Consider the following 26,401-nt stretch of genomic DNA (forward strand, 5'->3'; position numbering starts at 1 on the left):
GCGGGGCCGGGGGCGCGCGGAGGGCGGGCGTGGGCGCGCGGGGCCGGCGGCGCGCGGAGGGGCTGGCGTGGCCGCGCGGGGCCGTGACCCCTGCGCTCCGGGCGGGGCGGGAACTGGGGCAGGAGTTGGGGTGGCGCGGGTTCCGCTCGGGTTCTCTGCAGGAGTGCACGGCCGGCTGCAGATGTGACGACGCCTGGTGAGTTGTACACGGCCGCTGGGCCCAGCCGGTGACACGGCAGATCGTCCGCACTGGGGATGCGCAGCCCCGCGCCGGCATGGGGGCGGCGCCGAGCCTTCCAGGCTGCTGCTCCCGGCCCCTGTGCCACAGGTGACCCCCGCGGCCTCAGGTGACCCGGCCCGCCGCGGGCCTTGAGGCCGCAGGCGCGCGCCCTGGACGCCGGGCGTTGGGTGGGCTGGAGGCCGGAGCGAAGCCCAGGGGTCAACGCCAAAGGTGGCGCCTTTGCACTGAACGTGCAGCTTGGTCTTCCTGCCCACCGGGTGTGGCTTGCCTCTGGAAGCGGCAAAGGTTCAAGGTTGCTCAGACCTGCAGGGATGATCGTGAGGACCTTCCTAGATCTTATTACTTCTCTGTTGTTTTTTAACTCACTCGGGGAAACTATTACAAGATTTGGTGTCTTCCGTGCTAAGAGGACATGGGGAAGATTTTTAATCATACTTGGGGTTTGCATGCTAGATGAAATTGGCACTTGTTACTTTCTTCTCTTTTTCCCCCCCATAAAGCTCAGTTTTGGAAAAAGAGAAATGTGGAAAGTTAATAGTCACATGATGCTGGGAATACTCAGATGCTAGGGGGAAGCTGGGTCCTCTTGGCACTTTTGCCTCTGGGGCCTGGTTGTACCTGATGCCAGGAATGTGACCCGAGGCCTCCTGCGGCTTCCTCCCTGCTGTGGTTTAGGACTGCTGTGGTGGTATGAGATGGGACAGTAACCTTGGGTCAGGTCCTGCAGCATTGTGTTGCAGGGGTAAATAATATGCCCGGTGATTAGCATGAATGACTGCTGTTATCAGTAGTAGAGGGTGTGTGCCAGTATTTGATGACTACCCCTGACTAATTGCGTCCTTGACTTTATGCCATTACAGAGAAAGGGTGCAGTTTTAGTCATACTTGGCCATGTAAACTAAGATTTAAAGTCATACAAGGCCAATTCCAATCCAAGGCATTTACTACAATTCAGCGTATTACAGTTAATTCCAGCCAGTTACAGTAGCATGAAATTAGAATGAATGGAATCACCATTCTTTTCTGTCACCCTACATCACACCAAGTGTATAAAACCCCAGGGAAGACCATACACCTTACATTTCCAAGCTTCTTGGACCTGAGATTGGGTCTAGATATCAGAAGAAAGAAAATAATGTGTAATTCTACCCACTTTTTTTTGAGGAAGATTAGCCCTGAGCTAATATCTGCTGCCAGTCCTCCTCTTTTTTGCCAAAGAAGACTGGCCCTGAGCTAACATCCGTGCCCATCTTCGTCTACTTTATATGTGGGACGCCTGCCACAGCATGGCTTGACAAGCGATGCGTAGGTCCGCACCCGGGATCCGAACCAGCGAACTCTGGGCCACCGAAGTGGAACATGCAAACTTAACCACTGCACCACTCGGCTGGCTCCTCTCCCCACTGTTTTTTGAATACACACCATGTGCCAGGCATTAGTTTTCTTAACCCTCACAGAAAATTTATCAAGTAGAAGGAATCATCCAATTTACATGTTAGACAATTGCTGCTCAGAGAAGTTAAACACACAGACACACACACATTGCATTAGAAGACAGAGGTAAAGCAGGAGCTCAAGTCCCAGTAAACCAATCTTTAAATGGTTAAGTTTTGTAGGAAATTAAGGCATCCTTAAGGCAAGAAGCACAGTTAAGTAATGACACCTTAAAAAGTTATTAAGACTCAATCAGTTGAATAAAAGCAATTATGAACATTAACTACTCAAAGTTATTGGTGATGCTACAGGGAAAAATATGGTGCTAGGATAGATTTGTTAGACTTGTTTTCTATATGTACACATGCATATACACATATTTAAAAAGTGATTATTAAAACCTTAATACTCAGTGTTTATGTTCATGATTAAATTACTTTTATTTTTAAAAGGTACACTGTTGTTAAAACAGTAAATAATTTTGAAATCTATAATGAATTTTGTGCATATCTGTGTGTATGTGTGTATCTGAAAGACACTTTGGTGTCTTACCTACTGAAGCTAAAGACCTCGGGATGTGGAAAGCCATTGATAGGTGTTGAGTTTGCAGTTGTAGGGGAGGAAGACATTTCCTCTACCCACTCTAGGTCCTTCTGGCCGGACGATGAACTAAATTGACATGAGACAGAGTAACAGGAGAAAACCAAACAAGGCTTTATAACACGTATACAGGGGAAAGACTCAGGCAAACTGAGTAACTCGCCAAAATGGCAGAGGTTCTCATCTTAAATACCATCTTCAGCTACAAAGGAGGATGTTGGGGGTTGGAGAGTCAGTTGTGGGAGATCACCAGAAAAGCACAGTAAACAAGAGTAAGGCTGTGCAGATTTAAGTCCTTGCCTTACGCAGTGATAAGAGTTTCTAGAGATGTGGTCATCCCCCTTCTTCCTGGTACAGAGAGGGAGACACCTTTACAGATGGAGATTTCCCTTACAAATGTAAATGTCTCCTACAAAGGGTAATTACTCCCTTTCAAAGTTTCTCTCATGTCTGCAGTTTTTAAAAGCAACCAGCCCAAAATAATCCTCATGCCCTAGAGACATATCTTGAGGTGGCCAATTCCAATCCCCCACACATTGTGAGATGTGCATCCTTATCACTGGTGTGTTCCTTGAATGGGTAAGAGAAATCCCTCAATATAAATTCTCATCAGATTGCTTATAATTTTCTTTGATATTTGGTATATCTTAGTAAGTGGTAAACTGTTTAAATTTGGGTTTATTCTTCTTTCTTTTTTAGGATTAAGATCTCTTTAATTTTTTATGATTGATTTTATTAAGAATTTATATATTATTGCAAAGTGCTAGTGAAAATTGTTTTAGGGTTATTTAATAGTGGTGGGGTGTTTTCAAATTCATATTTTGGGACAAACAAGGATTTTAATAAATGGTACTCAATGCTTGGGCATTTATTTCACAATTAAAAGAGGGACTGGGTAATAGCTGAAGAAATGGCTCTTAGATGTTAGAATATTGTTTTATTCTGCTCACAAAAATAGTTTGAAATTTGGGACCATATATGTTTAGCTTCCTTCTCCCCTAACACTCTGCTAAGATGAGTCAAGGAGTCTTGTAAAGCATTAAAAACATGAGGACAGGGAAAATGAGAGAGGAGACAGAGTGGACAAGAGATGTCAGAGATTTTTGGAGGAGGAAGGTGACTAGAGGAGGCTTGGTGCCAGTGGAGGGAACAGCCCAGAAGGATCTGGCAGGCTCAGCTGGAGGCCCCAGCACGTGGAGAGCCAGGCGTGAACTGCTGGGCTGCAAAACGGGGCCTTGGGACAAAGTGTGTTGACAGATCGATTTGACCCCCATCTACCATCCCCGACCCTGGCAAGCAGACAACCACCCGCCCTGCCTTACCCAGCCATCCAGTAGGAGGTCAGGTCTCACCCTACAGGATCTGATGCTCAAACTCAGGGACCCCCAGGCAACGGGCTGAAACCAGGGGTTTAGATCCAGTAGAAACTCCCCAGCCCCTACCCTGCCCGCTTCCAGAACACCACCAGCAGCCCTACCAGAGGGTTCCTCCATTTACTGGTTCCTCAACAAAAAAGCTACTGACCCCTTGATCACACTGCAGTGAAACAGGATTACCAACATTGTTTTGTGTTTTCCTCTTAAATATGACTGACATCAAGAATTGTCAGGCATTTGTGGAAAGCCTATGTGTGAAAGAGAGAGACCTAAATAAAGCAAAGCAAATACCAACCACAATAACAAAAATACCCCAGAAAAAGAGAGATGAAGTGGGGAGCAGAGGGCAACTCAATGAGACTGTGATTGACGTTCTCCAAGGAACTGCAGTGGAAGGCAGGAAAGACACAGCAGCAGAGAACAAGAAGGCCTTGGAAATTAAAAATAGAATGGCTGAAATTAGAAAAAATCAGTAGAAAGATTGGACGATAAAGTCATAAATGTCTTCCAGAAAATGGAGCAAAATGTCTTTGTGATGGAAAATGCAAGAGGGAAGCCCCGAGCAGAGCTTTCTGCCTTGGCAGTGTGCAGGCCTGCCCATCCCAGAGCGCCATACAAATAGCAGTTTGTGTGTGTGCCGAGACTCAAGAAGCTTGGGCAGTACCCAATGAGCTCAGTCTAAGAGGTCTAGTACCTGACCCATAGGAGGTGCAGAAAAAGAGAACAGAGTCGGGAGGAAACTCACAAGTGCCTTAAAAATTTTTCCCAGAGAGGAATGGAAATTTTCTTGAATTACTACATTGAAAGAGCCCCCCCAAGTGCACAGCAAAATGAATGAACTGGGCCATCAGAAGGACAGTCATTGTGACATTTCACAGTATCAGGGGTAAGGATAAGATTCCATACACATCCAAAGAGGGTGAGGGATGGAACTGGGGTCAGAATGTCGTCAGACTTCTCAACAGCAGAGCTGAAGACTGGGAAGCAATGAAGCGATGCCTCAAAAAGTCAGAGGTGGAAGGACGCGCAGCCAGTTCCAGACCCTGCCCAACTGTCAGTCATATGGAACGGTGGAGTAAAGACAGTTCAGACATGCAAGAAATCAGAACATACGTATTCTGTCTTGGACAGCTCCTGGACAGTCTGCTTCATCAGAATAAGGGAGGGAACCACGAAGCAGGAACTCTTTGGGGTCCAACCGAAAAGACCTCACTGGCGGAGGGCTATCCCAGAGCAGACAGCAGTGCTGCACGCTGACGAGCAGAGGGTCCAAAGTGGAATGGCGTCGATGCTGTGGCTGATGAACGGGGCGGTGGACGCGTGAGTGTGACGAGAGACAGGGCAGTTCAGTTGCAGCCCAGATGAACGCCTCTAGGTGCAGTGATGTTTTAGAAAAGTCAGGTGTATAAAAACTTGAGGCGGCAGTCGCCTTCACAGCATGGCGTATTAGGGACTTGGAAGGGAACATCTCTCCAGCTTTGTCCGTGCTGCGGCCTGACAACAGCGCCCAAGCTCAGGCTCCTCAAAGATTCAGAGTTTGTACTGTATGGCTTTTCTCCAGGAAAGGAAACCAGGGGAGAGGCTAACACCTCTTGTCTTTGGACTGGAAAAAAAACTCAAAACGGGTTTGTAAGCTGTTGTTGCCGTAAAGCAAGGATGTTTGAAATTAACGTCTCAAGATAAAGTGACCAATTTAGAGAGGACCCCACTAGCCCAGTTATGACAATTTGAGCACCAAGCAGAAAACAAACATCAGCTAATTGAAATATATTGTTTGTAAAAAGCCATGAGTCCATTAATAAGTTCAGAGGAGGCAAACAAAATGAGCTTTAAAAAGACCGAATTTCAATAATGTTTGAGGAAGTGCTGTGTGATAATTCCTCTGTGATTACTGTGTAAGAAGATTGGTTACAAAAGAACCTAAACGCCTAAAAATTAAGCTAAAAGACTTATAGCCAAGTTATATGATAGAACTCTGGGTTATACAACCCAGATGGAGGAAAACTCAAATGATACTTCATTTTCAGGAAAGAGGCTGGTTTACAAGGAACTAAGATTTGGTGTTTGGCGGAGGCCTTGTGAAATCCCAGTGAGGAGGCAATGGAAGCTCCCAGCTGCCCTCCTCGAAAGTGCTTGGCTTTCGGAGTGCTGGCTCCGAGAAACAGACCGGGTGGCTCAGGGATGGACCAGGCAGCCTGTGTGCGCTGGCCCGGGCCCTTAAGATTAATTTAGCCCCAGAGAACCATTCAGATAAGCATTACTGTCCCCTTAGGAAAGCTATAAAAAGACACAGCAAAGATAAAATAAACCCATGGTGTTAACACCTGTGTGCTAAGTGTTGTAACCATTGTACTGTTTTGTGTATTTTTAAACATGTTTGAAAGTCTTAGGTGATTCTAGCTTACTAGATTTGTAAGTCTTAATTTATTAGGTTTATAGAGGCTTAAATGTTTAGTAAGGTTTGGTTGTGAAATATGTAAGTTTGCTTTAAAAGTTGTTTAGAGCATTAAAAACTGATATATTAAAATATGTAATCAATGCTTAAATATTTAAGAAAAAAAATAATTTCTTTGCTGTGTAAGCATTGTGTTTTGTTTGAGAAAACAGACTGACAAACAATTAATTGACTGTTAACTAAAATATTTTAGTAGGGAAGGTTGTCCCGGCTGTGGGAATTCCTCTTTGGGGATGAGCATGCCCGCGCTCACCAGCAGGGTGACGGGCTGTGGAGGGGAGGAGGGGCTGGTGGGTTATTCCTTGGGTCTGAGCACATGAGAAACGACTGAAAGGGCTGAGGGACCTGTAGCACATTTGGGGAAGTTTGCCATAGGTACACAGAAAACTAAAGAAGGGGGGAGCAATGTTAACGTAAGGATAGGCAGTGTCGGTAAGGACGTGCATTCCCAGTGCACTGCCTGGCTTAGCACTGAGTGCCACGGAGTCATGATCCCGCAGACCTGGGGATGGGGAAGGCTGAGGGCAGCCGGGTAAGAGCGGTGTCCTTTGTAACATCTAGCACCATCTGGTTTTAAACTTGGTGCATGTGTATTAATTTCATGTAAAAAATTAACCAAAGAAACCCCTAAAAATAATATAGGCATGTTGTAGAAAAGGTGAAAATGCAGAAAAATATAAAAAAAATAAAAATTACCCATAATCCAGAAACATTTGGTGTACAATATTTCCTTCTACTCTTTCTGTCTAAAAATTATGCTATGTACTTTTCTTCCTAATTTATGTGATAAGACTGAAAAATTGTATTTCTGGTTTTACCTTTTTTCACTTAACTTGTATATTCCCATGATATTACTATGATTTAAAAAAAATTAATTCTTTCATTAATACCCCACCATGGATGTGACAGAATCTAAGTGGTTCTCTGTTGTTGGGCACTTAAAGATTTTTTCCTGCAGCATATGAACTGCTTCAGTAGTTGTTTCTGTGCATAATATTTTTATCAGTACCTATGAATTTTACAGCTAGTGAAATTCCTAGAAGTGGAATTTTTGGTTCAGATGGTATGAATGTTTTCTTGTGTTTTCTTTTCTTCCTTCCTTTGTTTTTTACATAGTTCTAAATTACACTCTAGAAATATTGGTGTACCAATTCACACCATTATTTGCACACTGTAAGAGGGAATACATATCTTACTTTGTCAGTATTGGAAATTAATGATTTTTGAACTCTCAAAGTTCATGTTTTAAAAAGTACTTTAATTTGCTCTCCACATATCTTTTTTTTTTTTTTTTGGAAGGCTGTATGCCATAGTGATTGAGGGAGTGGACTCCAGAGCCACACAGACCTGGTTTCTGGCCCTTGCTCTGCTGTTGCAGCCCTGTGACCACAGAGGGAGACACTTAAAGAACTAAGGCCCCATTTCTTTGCTTGTCAAATGCTGATATTCTCAACCCGCCTCATAGGGTTGTAAGGATCTTTTAGGAAAAGTGCTAATGTAGGACCTAGCGCATAGTGTATGCTCAAAAAAGGATATTTATCATTTTCTCTGAAGTTAGAACTTTTTAATAGAATTAGCTGCGTTTTTCTTTTTTTGTAAATTTGCTAATGTCCTTTGGAGTCCATTTTACTCCATTGTCTTATCAGTTTTAGGAGTATTTCATTGATTCTGGCTCCTTGTCAGGTATTCCATCACGTAGTTTGCCAATTATTCTTATTTCGTCCTATTTCTGATGATTTTCCTTCTCATTAGGTTTCATGAGTTGTATTTGCCTTGGCCAGAACTATCAGCACAAAGCTCACAAGCGTCAGATAAGAGACATCCTGTTCCTGTGTGGGAAACAAGGGAAATACCTCCCATAGTTTATCATCTGTGATGGTGATGGTGGCAGAAGTAGATAAACCTTGTCACATTAAGGAAGTTTGGAAGCATCATTTCCTGTTTGATTTAAGGACCCTTATCATGAGTGGGCTATTCAATTCTCTCATGATTAACATTTTCTGCTATAAGATTATCCTGCATGTCTTGGATAACCCTCCAGGGCATCCTTGATTTATTGTTCCTTTTTTATAGGGCATGGATATAATTTTCCCTTTAACGGCCAACAGCAGTCGTTTCTAAGTGAGAGACAGAGTGCTATTACTGACTTCACTGTGGGCTTTGAAGGTTGAGCTAAAGTTTTTCTCTTTCTGCTTTAATGTTAACAATTGCTGGATATTAAAGAGGGGAGGGAACACAGGTGGTCTGGTATAGCCCCTTACTCATACAGGGAGCAGAAATCAAGTCATTCCGGGTCCAAGAACTGGGATGGGCAGGAGGGCCTGGGCCTGGGGGCAGCAGAAGGGCCTGGGAACAGGGCCTTAGATTTGGGCTTTGTCACATGTAAAAGTTTCCTGGAAGGAGAATTGAGGGTCAGAAGTGCTTGTTTTTAAGGCTTTCATACCCCTTTTGTGTGGTTTGAGTTATCTTTTATCTGAAGGCTCCAGGTCCTCCTGAAAGGGGGTCTTCTCTCTCACATTATAAAACATTCAGCTGTCTTTTCTTCTGTGACTTTGTGATTGGATTTCTCATTTTGAATGATTTTTAAATTATAAAATAATATGTAAAATCCCGTACAGCACACCAGACAATACAGAAATGGAGCAGAAGCCGGGACCCCTTTCCTCATCCCCCAGGCAGTGACCAGGGTGAGCAGTAGGGTAGGCGTCCTTCCACACTTTCTCTGTGTCACACACAGGTGTAGAGATTCAAGTCCCCCTGATTTCTTCCCCCAACAAAACAGGATCACATTCTAGACATAACTGTTCAATTTCTTTTCACTTAACACTGGAAACACACAAAATAATCTTGAGGGCCCCAAAGAGAAAGAGAGTTTTGTGTGTGTCCCTATTTGCTCATTGAACCAGATAACAGAGTGCATTGCAGTTGACATGTAAGCCTATATTCATGTGACACTGATTTTAAATCCATTGTTTCAGGCTTGCTATCATGGATACTCTATCAGAAGCAAATGGCACCTTTGCCTTAAACCTTTTGAAAAAGCTGGGTGAAGACAACTCGAAAAATGTGTTTTTCTCACCCATGAGCATCTCCTCTGCCCTGGCCATGGTCTTCATGGGGGCAAAGGGAAACACCGCTGCCCAGATGTCCCAGGTATGTACCTGAAGCCATTTCTGGCAACAGTAAACGTCATTATTTCTTTGTCATTTGAGCTGGCCTTCCGTGTTTCAAATCCCTTTAATTTAAGTCTTCCGTAATTTAAAACTTGCTCTTGCCAGATAACTCTGCTAGTGTCACAGGGGTGTGGACAGAGAGTTGTCAGGGCAGGACACTGAGTCCTGGGCGGGCCCCCAGGGTGAGTACCTCTGACCTGTTATGGACGGAGGGCTGTGCTCCACTCAGAAGAATGAGTGGTTTCACCATCCGCTGGTAGCTGGTACCCAAGCTTGTGAGCAAATGTAGAGTCACAAGGTCCAGGTTGAGTCCTGTGATATTCTTTGGGTATTGTCAACTGCTTTTTGATTGTTAGAAATTTCTATCTTGGTTTTCTCATTTAAGTGTAAAACCTTAGACTGGCGCTTGTCAGCCAAAAATGTTTTCAGTAGTATTTCACTTATTTGTTGTTGAGTAACCATTATGCCAAAACTCAGCAGCTTAAGATGACGATTTACGTAGCGTGACTCTTGGTGGGTCAGGCACTGCTTTGATCGTCTTGGCCCCAGCTGGGTCACTGGTATGGGGCCTCGGCCTCTTCCACGTGGCCCCCTCCATGAGCTGCCTCGTCCCCTGGGCCTTCCACATGGCGTTTCTCTGGCAGGGTGGCCTGGGCTTCCTTACAGCACAGTCCCCAGCTTCCAAGAGGACAAGCTTGAATGTGCAAGTGTGTATCAAGCCTCTAATCTGTCACGCTTGTTAATGCCTCACTGGCTGAAGCCAGTCACGTGGCCAAGCCCAGAGTCAGCCTGGGAGGGGCTGCGTGAGGATACGAACACCGAAGGCATGGCTCCTGGGGACAATGATGACTGCCACAGCCTGCCCTCTGGCCCCTGATGATTCACAGCCCTCCCACAGGTGAGGGGCCCTTGCCCCTCCCACGAGCCCGGAGTCTCAGCCCACCGTGGGCCAGGCTCTGGCTTGGTGTCCAGGAGGAGCAGGGCTGTGGAGGCTCCTCAGTACGCTGCTTTGGGTACAGAGCTTTGTGAACTAAAGAGACAAATTATCTGCCCCCCAACATACAGAGGTGAGGTGAGGAGGGAAAACCGCAGTGGACAGTCCCTTCCGAAATGGTGGGGGAGGTGTCTTGGTCTGATAGGGTTGCCATTACAGGAAGTACCACAGCCTGAGTGGCTGGAACAGCAGAAATTTATTTCCTCACACTGGTGGAGGCTGGAAGTCCACTGCGAAGGGGCGGGCAGGATTGTTTCTTCTACACCGTTGTAGGATTTCTGTATGCCAGTTAGATTCCATTTCATTGGACAAAAGCACGTGCACAGACCTGTGTGAGGCAGGATGCTCTGTGTTGGGTGGGAGTCAGGGTGCGGGGGGACAATGTCCTTAAGATGCTTAGAAGCCCCTTTGTCTGGCCAAGAGGGTCCATGAGGCACTTCTTTAACCTTTCTAAAGTTTCACAAAGTAGATTTGGATCCCGCTCTTGAGACCCATGCCTGGGATTTGACCTCTGTCCTGAGGCCGTTTCTTACTTTGAGAATCATTTGCCAGCTGGAGAGGCTGGGAATGAGAAGCATTTTTATTTTCCACCCAGCAAGTCCTAGGTTGGAAATATGTCCTTTAAATTCTGCTTGGAAATGAAACAGTTCCTTTTTTGGGTCATCTTGCTCTTGCCGTACTTTACCCTAGGCGGCTAAAAAAGCCCCATTCTTCCTGGACATCTCCTTAGCCAGCTCCGTGATGCACTGGGGAATCACTGCTGGTCAACGTCCCCAGATCTTGTGCAGTCCGTGCCACCAGCTCCTTCTCTCCAGCCTGCAGTAGTAATCTCCTCACTGTCCTTCCAGCCTCTGTGCGCAGTCTCCTCACTCCCTCTCCTTCCACCCTCTGCCAGCTGTGTGGGTCCAAAGCCAGTGCCGCTGTTGGGGATTTTCGTTATGTTTCTTAGAACTCCACATCTGGCTTGATGCGTGCATCTTCTATGGCTGCAGAACAAACCTTCCCGGGACATAGTGGCCAGGAATAACCATGACTGATTATTTCTTGGATTCTGTGGCCTGACCCCATAGTGCCAGCTGGGATCCTTCATGATCCAAGAAGGCCCTGTGACATTCTGGGTCCTTGGTGCTGGCTGTTGACTGGAGCCTCAGTCCTCCTACCAGTGCTCTCCCTCTGTGGTGTCAGCTCTCCAGGGCTTTCTGCGGGGCCTCCAGCAGGATAACTTGGACTTCCTCACACCGTGGTGGCTGGGGTACGAGAGAGCGAACATGGAGCTGCCAGGCCTCCTAAGGCCAGGCCTGTAGCAGTATCTCTTGTCCTGCATTCTGTCAGTCAGATAAAGTCACAGGGCCAGCTGAGACCCAAGGACATGGGGAGAGGCTGCAACTTTGGTATCAAGAGTGGCCTGTGTTTGGAGAGACGGGAGGCCCAGTTGGCAGCCTTAAACTTGCAGACAGACTGCAAGTAGTGAGCACACGGGACCTGGCACGCATTTCTGCTCCTGCCCGTACTGGCAAGGCTCTGGCTCCCTCAGGAGGTGTTCCGGGCAGGGAGCCTGGGTGGCTTTTGAGCTGTCGTGAGGATCTGGACAGATGCTAAGCTGAGTTCAGTGTTGTTTCCATTTCCTGAACTCAAGGCATACTGAAGTTGTGCATTTTTATTCTGTTTTTGATTTCAGGTGCTTTCTTTAAGTAAGAGCGGTGGTGAAGTTGGAGATGTCCACCAGGGTTTCCAGTCGCTTCTCAGCGAAGTTAACAGGACTGGCACGCAGTACTTGCTTAGAACTGCCAACCGGCTCTTTGGAGAAAAGTCTTATGATTTCCTCTCAGTAAGTCACACTTGCTGTTTTTCACTAAGAAAGCAGAGATAACAAGGCGAGCAGGGGCGGGGTTGCGTGCGGAGCAGAAGGCTGTGGGCTGGGAGTTCACTCAGATGGGCGCAAACTCAGCCCCGTGTGCTAACCTCATGCACTTCCTTTAACTCTGTTTTGGTTTTATCCTCTGTAAAATGAGCCTTTTAACAAATTACGTCCAGATTTTTGTGAAACTTAAATGAGATAATTATGAAGGGACTAACATGGAGCATAGCACAATTCGAGATGAATTGGCCAAAACTAAAGTGTTCAAAATGAATATTTCCAATCATTGTTTTTCACGTATTGGTAATTTTTTGTACATTGTAAGACTTGTTCAACTTTTTACACATGTAAATATTTTAATTGTTTTTTCCAACAGATTTTTTTAAAGTTTTTATGCGTCTAAATATGCTGGTTCTGTTTATTTACAATGCTTTTGTGATTTTTTTCATTTTTCAAAAACTACTCGAGTAATATCTGAGTATTCTTGTTATATAAAATGCAAATAAAGCAGACAAAGCAGGAGTCCTCACACCCCCTTTTCCACTCCCATTTCTCCCCTCCCCAGTGTAAGAGCTTTTCTAGCTTTGATGTATACCCCCCTGGACATACAGAAATTTGTTTTGTGGGATTTTTCCCTATGTAACGGCATTATACCGTACATGTTGTTTTGTAATTTGTTTCTTTTCATCTGACACTGTGTCTTAAGTTCTTTTAATCTCAGTGTATGGAGACCTGCCTCCCTCTCTTGACTTCATCTGGAATTCTAAGTACGGACATCCTGTAACGTAGATGCCATTACCCCATTGGGGGGCATTTAGGTTGCGTCCAATCTGGGCCATGCAGACAGTGAATGTTCTTGTCCGTGGTTTTGTGCTGTGTGTGTATGTTCCTCCAAGATGGATTTGTAGAAGGGAGAAGGCAGTGAAGCCTTGAAGTGTTCGTGAATATTGCCAAATTGCTGTCCAAAACGCTGTGACCATTTACATTCTCTCAGGAATATGAGCATGGCGCTCATTTCCACCCACCACCATCAACACTGCATGTTGTTAACCTTTTAAATTTTGATTATTAATGAGATTGAACAATTTTTCTTATGTTTATTGAACATTCATCTCATTTTCTGAGAATTGCCTATTTATATATCCTTTGCACATTTTTCTGTTGGGCTCTGTGTCTTATTGATTTATGAGTTCTTTATATGTTGGAGATATCAATCATTCTGTTATATGATTCTTTTTTCATTATTTTTCTAACTTGTTTCTGACTCTACGTTAATTGTTTTAAAACACTTGGTATAAAGTGAATGTTGTCAGGCATGAGGTCAAATATTGGTAAGATTTGTATACCCCGGTGTGATTTTTTTACAATTTGTTTTACTTATTTTGTATCAGTCTTAGTTACTATCTACGTTATGGTTGTCTTTTTATAAGCCTGAGGTAAGAAAAACAAAACTTCGAATAAACACAAAGATTAGCTGATCTTCTTTAATTTTTCTTTTTTTTGGCAGCTATTTTAAGAAAAATGTTGATATTTAAAATGTTATTTTGATATTAGAATATAAAATAGATTAGAAATATTTGCCAATTATTTCTCATTAATTTAGTATCCTAAGAATCTAATACCAATTGCAACATATAATTAGATACTCCTTTAGTTTGATTAGTCCTTGCTTATAAAATAGTAACTTAAACAGCAGACAGTTATTTTCAGATGTATTTAAAACTTACAGAAATCACCACAGGGTGTGGCAAGTTGTCAATATGTGAGTGACCAGTTTGCTTCCAGACTATTTTCTTAGATTGAGAGACTGAAAATTTTTTTGAGAGTGTTGATCAATAAACAGAGCAGCAAAATTGGCAAAGCGTGAACTGTGTGAGGGTGGAATGGGACGATCCCCCTCGGTCACCAGCGCGGTGTCTGCAGCCTGCAGGGGATTCGGCACCGTCCCTGCAACGGTGCTGCTGATGGGAACTCGTCCAGCCCTCAGGGCGGCCCTCTGAGGAAGGCCGCGCTGTGTCCTCACTGAATGGAGACAAGGACGCTTAGAAGGACAAGGCCGCTTTTCTGAGGTCACACAGCTGAGAAGTCACGGGACTTCTTGTGTTCCTGGCTACTGTGCCACGTTGGCTGTCTAATGCTATGCTGAAGGGGAAAGTGAAATCCTGTAATATGAAAACAATCCTGAAAAGGGGAATTAAATATTTAGCCCTAAGCTGTTCAGAACAAAGACTGGGAAACCATTCCATAGTGCCTGTCAACAAATTAGTTATTTCAGTCCATTCACTTTCCATCAAATTTTCTGCTTTTGTGTGGATAATGTGGGTGTTCAACCTAATATCCTTGTCATCATACACTCCATTAACAAAATATAGTTTAAACCTTCTTTGAGACTCACTCACACTCTAAAACTCAGCCGTCCAAAATGGTAGCCACTGGACACATGTAGCTACTTAAATTTCAGTGTCATTTACTATGTTAAATACTCAGTTCCTTGGTGGCACTGGCCATATTTCAAGCGCTCAGTAGCTGCAGGCAGCACAGTTTTGGATCGTGCCGATTGAGAACATTTCCCTCATCGCAGAAACACATGGTGGAAGTGGTGGGGTAGAATTACACCCTTCCCCGCATGGTACGGACGGCAGGCCCTGTTTACAGTCCATTGTTGCGAAGCGTAGAGGGAGCCGTGGCTCAGCAAGCACACTGGCTCGTCAGGAGGGACCGACTGTCGCTGTTCACCTCAGTGTCTCCGTTCTTACCTCCTTGATGCACAGCTCCTCCCTTAAAGCAGCCAGCCGTTCATGATGTTTATGTGATATTCAGACCACTCTTTACTTAGTTTATAAGCTAAATTAAATGTAGCTGAAAACTGAGAAATTGGATTTTAGGTTAATTCCTTATATTTTTTTTGTATATTACGTATGTAAATCCTAAAATTATCGATGTTCTGATTTGGCATAATGAAGAAATCAGCTGTTAATTATTTTTGTGGCCATGCGATTGTCACTCTGTATCTCCTAGTCTTTTAAAGATTCCTGCCACAAATTCTACCAAGCAGAGATGGAACAGCTTGACTTTATCAATGCTACAGAGGAGTCCAGAAAACACATAAACACCTGGGTAGCCAAGAAGACAGAAGGTGAAAATATATTATTATTCTATTTTAATAGCATTTTAATCAATCTTATTAAAGTTCCTTCACAAGCCCATCAGATGAAAGCAAGGATGATTTTTTTCTCTAAATAACTGTAAACTTACAAGATCTGCTTGTGAAATGTTGTCGGTGTACGATGTTTTCTCTAGCTCTTCCCTGTTCTTTTCACTATATCTGTGATGTCTCCTAATGTTTGGTATACATCTTCCAGAACAATCCACACTTGAATTTTTTGTTGTTAATGTTAATAGTCTTTCTTTTCACACATCACATAAAGAAAAATTTGCCCTTCATGTCTCAAGCTGCCCCCTGCCCCATGCTCATCCTCTGCGGATCCCCGTGCGTCGGTGCAGGGCGCTTGGCCCCCCCCCCCCTCCCCCTGCAGGTCTTCCCTTCAGCTGTTGTTTACACTGCTGCGGCCTCTCACCTTGTGACCATCCTTTAAGTTTCTTTCTTTATGTCATAGGCACCAGGCATTGCTTTCTATCGTGTGTGTTATGAATTCATCCTGCTATTTTGTTCCTTTTGTGTTTTATTGAAGTGATGGTATCTTTCTTACCAGAGCTTTTTAAGTTTTTGTTGCTGTTTTGAGGACAAATATCCCTTTACATGGTTATATTTAGGGGATAGTGAACTTCTTTATTTGTGCACTCGGCTACCTAAGGAGATGGCCTACTCTGAATGTCATCCCCGATGCACGCATCAGGAAGCTCTTTTAGCCTAACTGGTTCTTTTCATTCTTCTTTTAGGTAAAATTACAGAGTTACTGTCTTCAGATTCAGTGGACCTGCTGACTAAGCTGATTCTCGTGAATGCCATCTACTTCAAAGGAAACTGGGATGATCAGTTTGACAAACAGCAGACCAAGGAAAGACCGTTTAAAGTCAGCAAGGTGAATCTTTTGCAATATCAAAGGAGATTCTTGGAAACAGTCCCTGTGTTCCCATTGGTTTTTAAAACACGTGAGAAGTCTCACCTCAAGTAACTTGTGCTTTACGCAGTCTTAGGCAGCCCAGCAGCCGGCTCCCCAGCAAGCCTCGGGGCCTTTCTCTCGCCCTCCTCCTCTTCTGTGTCGTCAAAGGTGGCTACATATGCCTAGGCCGGGCTCCCCATATCACCTGCCATACTGTTGCCAGGTGTTCTACATGGCAAATCTGATGGTGTAGCTCTCAGGCTTAAGGGCCTTCTTGGCTTCCCAGAACTTTTGGGAGAAAGTTCAAACGCCAAAATGTGATGTATGAGGCTCTTTGTAGAGCCGTTCCTCCGTGTTCTTTCCCGTCGGCGGCTGTATGCTCCTTCCCTCCCAGCAGCGCCTGGAGGCCTTCCCTCCAGTCCTTCCCCCTAGTTGGGTATCTGTACCCCTCCCCTGAGCTGTCACCTGCCCCCTGTGGGTCCCCATGGCAGCACTGCAGTGGTTGAATGACTGTTTTCTCAGTGCTGAACGCCCTCTGAGGGCACATTGCTGTCTTACAAATGCCTGGCATGTGGTTGTGCTCAGTAAATACTGAACAGATGGCCGGTCTGCAGTCTTCTTTGATAGTAAGGATAAGACAAGCACCATTTTTTTTTAAAGAAACAAGCCAACAGAAGGGCATGTGTGTAGGCTAGACACTGAGTCGAGCTCCCTCCAGCTTTGAAGATGTTTTTTGCTGGTGGCCCTGTATCTTTCTCTCACTGAATCCAGTGTATTCTTTCTTTTGTGTTTATCTTTAATTGTAGACATTTTTGCACATACACCGAAGTAGACAGAATAGATTGATTACAGCCTATTCTTGGTCATTGACCATAAGTTAGATCTAGACCGACTTGAGCCTGAACCTTCAGTTTCTCAAGAAATATATTTTCTTTCCAGCTTTATTCTGAAATGAACTGCCTCTTTTCCCCTGGCTAAATTATTTCTCTCTTGAAATCAGTCCTTAACAAGATGTATGTTAGGACTTTCTTCAAGCACAAGTAACAGAACACCAGTTCACTGTAGTTTAACTCCTAGAAGTGCTCCCCTAGCAGGGACCTGGGGGTGCATGGAGAGTGGGGCTGCTGTGGCTCTGGGGGGACGCTCTGAGGGAACCAGCTCTCTCCCTGCTCTGCCATCTTTAGCACATGGCCTGCTTCCTCATGGTCAAGGATGGCTCAGTCATTGCACCCACAGTCCGGGCAGGAGAAAGGGGGATCGACAAAGGGCGAGATCAAAGCCTGCTCCTGTGGAGGTTCTGCTGTCTTATTCAGAAAGAGAAACCTTCCTTGTATGTCTGCTAGGCCAGAACCATTTCATGTGGCTTCCGTTAGCTACGGGAGGCGAGGACTTCTGTCTTGCCTTCTTGTCTCTGTAGTAGAGAAAGACAAGCGGGAGACAGTTTGCAGTGGGTGTTGAGGGCCTATGGGGGAGGGTGTGCCTGACAGCAGGCAGATTTTGAGTTGCTACAGATTTTCCTTTTAATTCCTTTATTTCTAAATAAGATGAAACTTACTATACAATTTTATATTTATTTAGTCATTCAGTTACTAAGATTGGATCCTTATATATGTATAGTTTTTTTATCAAATAAATTTGACATGTAATAATGTGTAAGTTTAAGATGTACAGTGTGTTACTTTGATACATTTATATACAGTCAGGCATCACTTAACGATGGGGATGTGTTCCGAGAATTGTGTCATTAGGCGATTTCATCACTGAATGTCAGAGAGTGCACTTACACAAACCTGGATGGTACTGCCAACTGCATACCTAGGCTGTATGATACTAATCTTATGGGACCACCGTTATCTATGCAGTCTGTGGTTGACTGAAACAGCGCTACGTGGCACGTGACTGTATTGAGATGTAATTGCCAATGTAGTGATACTTATCACATTATGTAATTATGTACACTCCTATTGTCTACATTCATTATACTGTGCATTAGATCTCTGTGGCTTATTTACTACTTGTTACGAGTTTGTACCTTACACACCATCACTCTTACATATCTCCTGGTAACCACCATTTTACTCTCTGTTTTTTACAAGTTCAACTTTTTTAGATTCCACATACAAGGGATATCATACAGTACTTGTCTTTCCCTGTCTGACTTATCTTGCTTAGCATAATGTGCTCAAGGTCCATCCATGTCATTGCAAATGGCAAGACATCTTCCTTTCTCATGGCTGAATAATATTCCATTGTGTATAGGTACCACATCTTTTTTTATCTCTTCATCTGTTGATGGGTATTTGGATTGCTTGCATATCTTGGCTATTATGAATAATGCTGCAATAAACATGGAAGTGCATATATCTCGTTGAAATTCTGTTTTCAGTCCCTTTGCATGTATTCCCAGAGGTGGAATCGCAGGATCATATGACAGGTCTACTTTTAATTTTTTGAGGAAGCTCCATATTCTTTTCCATAGTGGTTGGACCAATTTATATTCCCACCGACAATGTATAAGGGTTCCCTTTTCATAGCCATCCTAGTGGCTGTGAGGTGATATTTCATTGTAGTCTTTTTTTTCTAACTGAGGAAAATTATGCTGAGCTAATATCTATGACAGTCCTCCTCTGTTTTTTGGTATGTGGGCCACCAGCACAACATGGCTGCTAACAGAGTGGGTGTAGGTCTGTACCCAGGAGCCGAACCTGGGCCACCAAAGGGGAGCATGCTGAACTTAACTACTAGGCTACAGGGGCTGGCCCTCATTGTAGTTTTGATTTGCATTTCCCTGATGATTAGTGATGATGAGCATCTTTTCATGTGTCAGCCATTTTGGCGTCCTCTTTGGAAAAATGTCTAATTCTTCTGCCCATTTTTAAATCAGGTTATTATTATTATTATTATTTTGTTGTTATTAATTGAGTTGACTGAGTTCTTTATATATTTTGGCTATTAACCCCTTATCCTTATATGCAAAACTTATATAGTTTGCAAAAATTTTCTGCCATTCTGTAGGTTGTCTTTTCATTTTGTTAATTGTTTCTTTTGCTGAGCAGAAGCTTTTGATTTTGATATAGTCCATTTGTTGATTTTGTTGTTTGTACTATTATTACCAAGACTTGTATCGATGAGCTTCTTCCCTACATTTTCTTCTAGGAATTTTATGGTATCAGGTCTTATGTTTAAGCCTGATCCATTTTGAGTTAATTTTTGTGAGTGATGTGAGCTAGGGGTCTAGTTTCATTGTTCTGCATGTGTTTCTTCAGTTTTCCCAGCACCATTTGTTGAAGAGACTATCCTTTCCCCATTGGGTATTCTTGGCTCCCTTATCAAATATTAGTTGACCATATATGCCAGTTTAATTCTGGGCTCTCTATTCTTTTCCATTGGTTGACGTCTGTTTTTGTTCCAGTACCGTACAGTTTTGATTACTATGGCTTTGTAGTATAGTTTGAAATCTGGAAGCATGATACCTCTGGCTTTGTTCTTTTTTCTCACCATTGCCTTGGCTATTTGGGGTCTTTTGAGGTTTCACACAAATTTTGGGATCGTTTCTTCTATTTCTGTGAAGAATGCCTTTGGTGTTTGGATGGGGATTGTGTTGAATCTGTAGATGACTTTGGGTTATATGGCCATTTTAACAATATTAATCCTTCTGATCCATGAACACGGGATGTCTTTCCATTGGTTTGTGTCATCTTCGATTTCTTCCAGCAGTTCTGTAATATCTATTGTAGAGCTCTTTCACTTCCTTGGCTAAATTTATCCCTAAGTATTTTATTGTCTTTGATGCTGTTATGAATGGGACAGTTTTCTTTATTTCTTTTTCAGATGCTTCATCATTAATGTAGAGGAATGCAATTGATTTCTGTATGTTGATTTTGTATCCTGCCACTTTACTGAAATCATTGATTAACTTCAACAGTTTTTTTATTGATTCTTTGGGATTTTCTATATATAGGATCATATCATCAGCAAATAATGGTAATTTTACTTCTTCTTTTCTGATTCGGCTGCCTTTTATTTCTTTGTCTTGCCCAGTTGCTCTAGCTAGGACTTCCAGTGTTGTATTGAATAGGAATTGTGAGAGTGGGCATCCTTGCCTTGTTCCTGATCTCAGAGAAATGCTTTTAATTTCTCTCCATTGAGTATGATGTTAGCTATAGGTTTGGCATATATAGCCTTTATTATGTTGAGCCAGGTTCCTTCTATGCCCAGTCTGTTAAGGGGTTTTATCATGAAAGGATGTTGTATTTTGTTAAATTCTTCTTCTGCGTCTATTGGGATAATTATGTGTATTTTATCTTTCATTGTATTGATGTGATATATTACATTTATTGATTTGTGTATGTTGAAGACATCCGTGCATCCCAGGAATAAATCCTACCTGGGTGTACAATCCTTTTAATGTGTTCTTGAATTTGGTTTGCTAATATTTTGTTGAGCATTTTTGTATCTATATTCGTCAGTGATGTTGCTCTTTAGCTTTCTTATCTTGTGATAGGCTTATCTGGTTTTGGTGTCGAAGTAATGCTGGCTTCATAGAATGCGTTTGGAAATCTTCCTTCCTCCTTGATATTTTGGAAGAGTTCAAGGAGGATTGGTGTTAATTATTCTTTAAATGTTTGATATAGTTCTCCAGGGAAGCCATCTGGTCCTGGAGTTTTCTCTGTTGGGAGTTTTTTGATTACTGTTTCAATCTCTTTACCTGTCACTGGTCTGTTCAGATTTTCCTTTTCTTCTTCATTCAGTCTTGGTAGGTTGTATGTTTCTAGAAATGTATCCATTTCTTCTGGGTTATATAATTTGTTGGCATATACAGTCATGCGTTTCTTAACAATGGGGACACATTCTGAGAAATGCATCATTAGGCAATTTCATCGTTGTGTAAACATCACAGAGTGTACTTACACAAACCTAGAGGGTGTAGACTACCACACACAGTCCAGTCCCCCCACTTTCAGGTGGTTGGCTCTCTTGGGAGTCCTGGTATGCTGTGCAGACGCACTAATTTTTTTGGTTATAGATGTCCTATTAGTTGTAAATCAAAGGGGAGACAAAAAGGGAGCAATGCCCGGTGCCATGATGCTGGCGTCACTCTGGATCCCATTATCGTACAAGATGGAGTCTTTGGGCCCTGGAGGTGCAGTGGGAGAAACTGCCTAAGGCGGGCGTCGACACACTATGTCTGCAGGCCAAAGCCAGCCCACTACCTGTTTTTGTTTGTTTGTTTGTTTTGGTTTCTTTCTGAGGAAGATTAGCCCTGAGATAATATCTGCCGTGAATCCTCCGCTTTCTGCTGAGGAAGACTGGCCCTGAGCTAACATTCATGCCCATCTTTCTCTACTTTATATGTGGGAGGCCTGCCACAGCATGGCTTGTTAAGTGGTATGTGGGTCCGCACTTGGGATCCGAACCGGCAAACCCTGGGCCACCAAAGCGGAACATGCAAACTTAACCACTGCACTACCAGGCTGGCGCCCCACTACCTATTTTTTTAAATAAATTTTTTTGGAACACAGCCATGCTTATTTGTTTATGTATTCCATTGTACAACAGCGGAGTTGAGTAGTTGTGACAGAAACTGTATGGCACACAAAGCTGAAAATACTATCTGTCCCATAACAGAAAAAGTGCGCCAATCGCTGGCCAAGGAGGTGAGTGAGGCGGCCAAGGACGGGGGGCTGTCATGGCTGAGGCTAGTGCAGGTGAGCCTCGAGGAGTTGCAGACAAAAAGCAGAAACAGAAGTGTCTTTGGTTTTTTCCACTCAGTACAGAGTCGTGTGCTGTGCCAGAGAGCTGGAGGCTGCAGCACGCCTCGCACTGTGCCTGCCACCTGGGGCTCAGTAAATTCACAGGCGCTGCTAGTCTTACTTTACCCAGGAGCCAGGAGCTGAGGAGGCCTGTTGGGTAGGCTGTGGTCGCCGTCCTCTGGCCTTTCTAACTTTCTGGCTAGGGATGACAAATGCAGTTTTTTCTAGTACGATGTGTTAGTTTTCCTGGCCCTTTCAGTGTTCCTGTCCTTTAGTTGTCTGTTCATTTATTCAGCAGATGTGGGCTGAGGGCCAGTGACGTGCCAGGCTTCATGCTGGGTGCTCTTACAGTGTGTACAAACCAGCGAAGCGTCCCTCCTCTCATGAAACTCACCTTTTCCTGGGGGAGAGACAGGAAGTGTAAATAAGAAAAGAGGAGCGTGTGAGATGGGGGGGTTCCAGAGACAGACACAGAGGAAGAGCAGAGGTTGGGGGCACAGCTCCAGGGTAGCGTCTGCACTGAGTGGAGACTAGAATGTGGCGAGGGGGTGTGCTCTCCAGGTCCTCGGGGACAAGCTTACTGGGCAGAGATAGAATGGCCTGGTTTGCCCTGGGAACCGTCAAGGGGCTCCTGGGACCGTGGCCCCAGAGGCCGTGGGGATGAGCTCTTGTCACCATTACAGATCACTTTAAGGACGTCAGCTTTCACTCACCCTTCCGAGCCCGCGGGATGCGATCTGACTTAGGAGGTGATTGCTGGGTCCTCTGGCCGGTGTGCTGAACAGTCATAGGAGCGGAGCTCAGGGGCAGGGAGACCACTTAGGAGGTTGTCGCAGCGACCCAGGGCCAGGCTGATAGAAGTGGAGGTGGAAAGGACAGTTCGGATTTGGGTTGTATTTTAAAGGTAGAGCCAATATAATCTGCTAATGAGTCAGATGTGGTGTGTGGATGACAGGAGTCAAGGATACTCTAGGATTTTGACAACGGGATGGATGGCGTCATCATCAAGTGGGATGGGGGAAACTATAGATGGAGCAGACCCGGAAGGGAATCCGAGGAGACCGGTGTGACATGTGACATTGGATGTTTCTTTTATGTCCGGATACAAGTATTAAGTAGGCAGTGGAAATATATGAGTCCGGATTCAGGGGAAGAGGTCCGGGCTGGAGGGAGAATTCGAGAATTCTCTGTAAGGTCACAAGACTGAATGAGATCACCAAGGGCAAAGCAGTGTAAAGATTGAGCCCTGGGTACCCCAGAGTTTGAGGGTTGAGGCAGTGAAGACTAGCCGGCAGAAGAGGGGACTCATGTGGTGTCCTGGAAGCCAAGAAAGTATTTTTAGGGGCCCAGAGTGCCCAACTGTGTTGAATTTGTCCATTGTGTCAACTGGGTCTTGTTTCAACTTAATGTTTCTCTGTTTCTTTCATAGAATGAGGAGAAACCTGTGCAAATGATGTTTAAGAAATCTACCTTTAAAAGGACCTACATAGGAGAAATATTCACCCAAATTCTGATGCTTCCCTATGTCAGCGAAGAGCTGAATATGATCATCATGCTTCCGGATGAAAACACTGATTTGAAAACGGTAAGGACTGCTAAGCAGTAACAGTGCCGTGATGGCACGGGAATCATGTCTGAGCTGCTGCTGAGCATCTCCCCGTTCCCCAGCACCCTGGATCTAGGCCTTCACTACGTCCCGGTGAAGCTAGCGTCACCGCCCGCCACTGCCGTCTCGTACCACACAGCCCAGAGCATTCACGTCGTAGCAGATGGTTCTGTTGGACAGCGCTGTGCTACATCTTACATCTTCAACTCTCTTCTTCTAGGTGGAAAAAGAACTTACTTATGAGAAATTCGTAGAATGGACGAGGCCAGACATGATGGATGAAACAGAGATGGAAGTGTTCCTCCCTAGATTTAAGCTGGAGGAGGATTACGACATGGAGGCTGTCCTTCGCAGTCTGGGCATGACTGATGCCTTTGAGCAGGCCAGGGCAGACTTTTCTGGAATGTCATCTAGGGCAGGCCTGTTTCTGTCCAAAGTCGTGCACAAGTCTTTTGTGGAAGTCAACGAGGAAGGCACAGAGGCCGCAGCCGCCACTGCCGCCATCATGATGATGCGATGTGTAAGAATCATCCCCAGGTTCTGTGCTGACCACCCCTTCCTTTTCTTTATTCAGCACAGCAAGACCAACAGCATTCTCTTCTGTGGCCGATTCTCCTCCCCGTAAGGAAATGGTCGGCACTATGCAGAGCCCTTCTTCTGTCTCCTGTGACCCACTTTTCCTCTGACACTTCACAATGTGCCTGCAACCCAAAGTGACCTTTGGTGACAATCTAAAAATAAAAAGTGGTCAGAAATCTTGTGTGTTTGCATGTCAAATGTTTTCTAGGATCTGAAGTTGCCATTCAGGGGGTCTGTGGTCACCTGGGCAGGCGCAGCACTGGCTGCTTAGCACATCACCCCTGCTCTGAGAGGCACCGCCCTTCCCCCCTCCCCCCTGCGTGAGCCCCTTGGGTCTTCACCTTGGACAGACTGTCGCTCTCACAGCTGGCTGTGCTGCTCTTCTCCACACACAGGAGGATAAATGGGGGCTCTCTCTCCTCTACTCAGTGGCACTGCTAGTGAGAGAACAGGGTGCAATGGATGCCACGCAGAGCTGCAGGAGCAGGTCTCAGAGGCCCTTGGGGGGAGCCGGGAAGCCAGCACAGAGGCAGGGAGAGCAGGTAACTCAGACCCACGAGCACTCAGTCCTGTTTCCCCTGCGTGTTTCTGCTTTTACCGTGGTTTGCTTCATGGGGTCTGTGGTCACACACCTGTTCAAATGCACAGCCGTCCACTTTCCCTGAAAGTTTAAAATTGCTACCAGAGGCCAGAGATGATTGGCAGGTTCCCTTCATGGTAATGTAGTTTAAGAAGACAACTTCAGGAGTATACACCAGATGACTTTCTAGAGTCTGCAAGTATTAGAAACAAAAGAAGCAGCTAAGGTTTCTGCGGCCACCTGGGTTACTTGCTGGAAATGCGATCACCATGCTCAGCGATAGGGAACCGATCAATGCCTGAGCTCCAAGTGGGAGGACGGTGCTGTGTTCCAGGGCGCAGCCACAGGACTCTCCACTGACCTAGTTGTGATCATCAGAGCCTGGACTCCCTGTAACTTAACCCTTGCGACTCATATTTTCATTCTGTCACTGGTCCTCTTTCCCTGTTGCACCCAAGCCAGCAGCTTAGCCATGCGGAGAGACTGGGACGAGGAAATGTTGATATTATGAGTAGGATGAGGGCGAACCAGAGGCTATGAGAGGTTGCTGGTTTTGTCACTGTCATCCTCCTCCCCCTTTGCACAGCACTATTTGTATTTGCCTAGTGCGATAGTCTCTCCCCACCAGGTTTTAAGGGGTCTGTCTTCCCTTCCCCTGGATGAGAACTTTCAGGCGCTATCAGCAGTAAGTTATGAAGATGAAGCCAGTGGTCCTGTCTGTTAGAGACCCGTGATAGAGTAAGACCGTCGCCATGTGAAGATCCTGATGCACTTAGAATAAACAACAGCATCTGCTCTAAGAGGCTCGGTGGGTCTCACTGAGTTATTTCATTTTAGCTGCCTGTTAAATTGCCTTTGAGAGTTATCACTCAAATAGACAATTTTAGTAAAAAGCAGTCGTCTGAATAATGCTTCCACATCTTTCCTGAAATTGCACTAGAAGACATTTCCATAATGTGCAGTGTTTCTTTTAAGGATTTATGACATGAAGCCCTCCTAGGATTTGATTTTAGGAAAACGTTGGTCTCCTCTGTTAACAGATGTTTATTGAGCACCTGCTTTGTATTAGGTGTTTTACGCAGATGGTTTTATTTAATCCTCAGCAGTGCATAAACCAAGGAGCAGTCTGAGCCCAGGAGGTTTAGTAACTTGAACAGGTTTTTGCAGCTAGCAAAGGGGTAGAAGCTGGGTCTAAGGTCAGGACTGGGACCTCCAATCTCCCTTCCTTCCAGGGGCTGAGCGGCCGGCAAACAAGGCCTGTGAGGGGCTGAGTGGAGACCGCAGCTCCGTCAGGAGGGCAGGGGCCAGAAATGCCCCAGGCCCCTGCCTCTAACAGGAAGTCTCGTTTCTCTCTGTTGTCCCATTTGAAAAGTGGGGCTTGGACATTTCTCTCACCGAAGGCACCTGAAGCTGGACCGGGAATGAGTGTCCTGAGTGTGGAGCTGTGGCCGGGCATAGCCTGCTCTATGAACCCCCGGTCGCCTGGCGGCCCTCCAGGCCCGCCCCCCTGTCTCTGAGGCGCGGTTCTCAGAGCAGAGGCTGTAGGACGGTGGCCGAAGACGAAGACGGCGCCCGGGCGTTGGGCGCGTGGGGGCCTGGGGCAGGCAGGCTGTGGGGCCCCTGGGCGCAGACCATGGGCAGGCAGCAGCTGGACTGCGGGGCCGGGGGGGAAGGGGACGGCGGGCGGG

The 26,401-nt window shown here is 45.0% G+C and overlaps 1 protein-coding gene across 4 annotated transcripts in view; it reads left to right on the forward strand.

Moving 5' to 3' along the window:
* The window catches only part of SERPINB6 (serpin family B member 6), a 25,275-nt gene extending 966 nt beyond the window's left edge, over positions 1-24,309 (forward strand). For 2 of the 4 annotated variants that reach the window (XM_046641407.1, XM_046641406.1), the window contains exons 2-7: positions 9,085-9,259; positions 11,952-12,101; positions 15,150-15,267; positions 16,032-16,174; positions 23,378-23,533; positions 23,775-24,309. In XM_046641407.1, the coding sequence (XP_046497363.1) occupies positions 9,095-9,259; positions 11,952-12,101; positions 15,150-15,267; positions 16,032-16,174; positions 23,378-23,533; positions 23,775-24,179 (1,137 nt within the window). In that variant the 5' untranslated portion in view covers positions 9,085-9,094 and the 3' untranslated portion in view covers positions 24,180-24,309. Of the gene's footprint in view, positions 1-69; positions 197-260; positions 329-9,084; positions 9,260-11,951; positions 12,102-15,149; positions 15,268-16,031; positions 16,175-23,377; positions 23,534-23,774 lie in introns of those variants that run through there. The other 2 variants (XM_046641408.1, XM_046641405.1) reach the window with 2 other exon arrangements.
* The last annotated feature ends 2,092 nt before the right edge of the window (positions 24,310-26,401 follow it).

This window comes from Equus quagga, chromosome 15 (genome assembly GCF_021613505.1).
Source record: "Equus quagga isolate Etosha38 chromosome 15, UCLA_HA_Equagga_1.0, whole genome shotgun sequence".
Classification (NCBI taxonomy): Eukaryota; Metazoa; Chordata; class Mammalia; order Perissodactyla; family Equidae; genus Equus; species Equus quagga.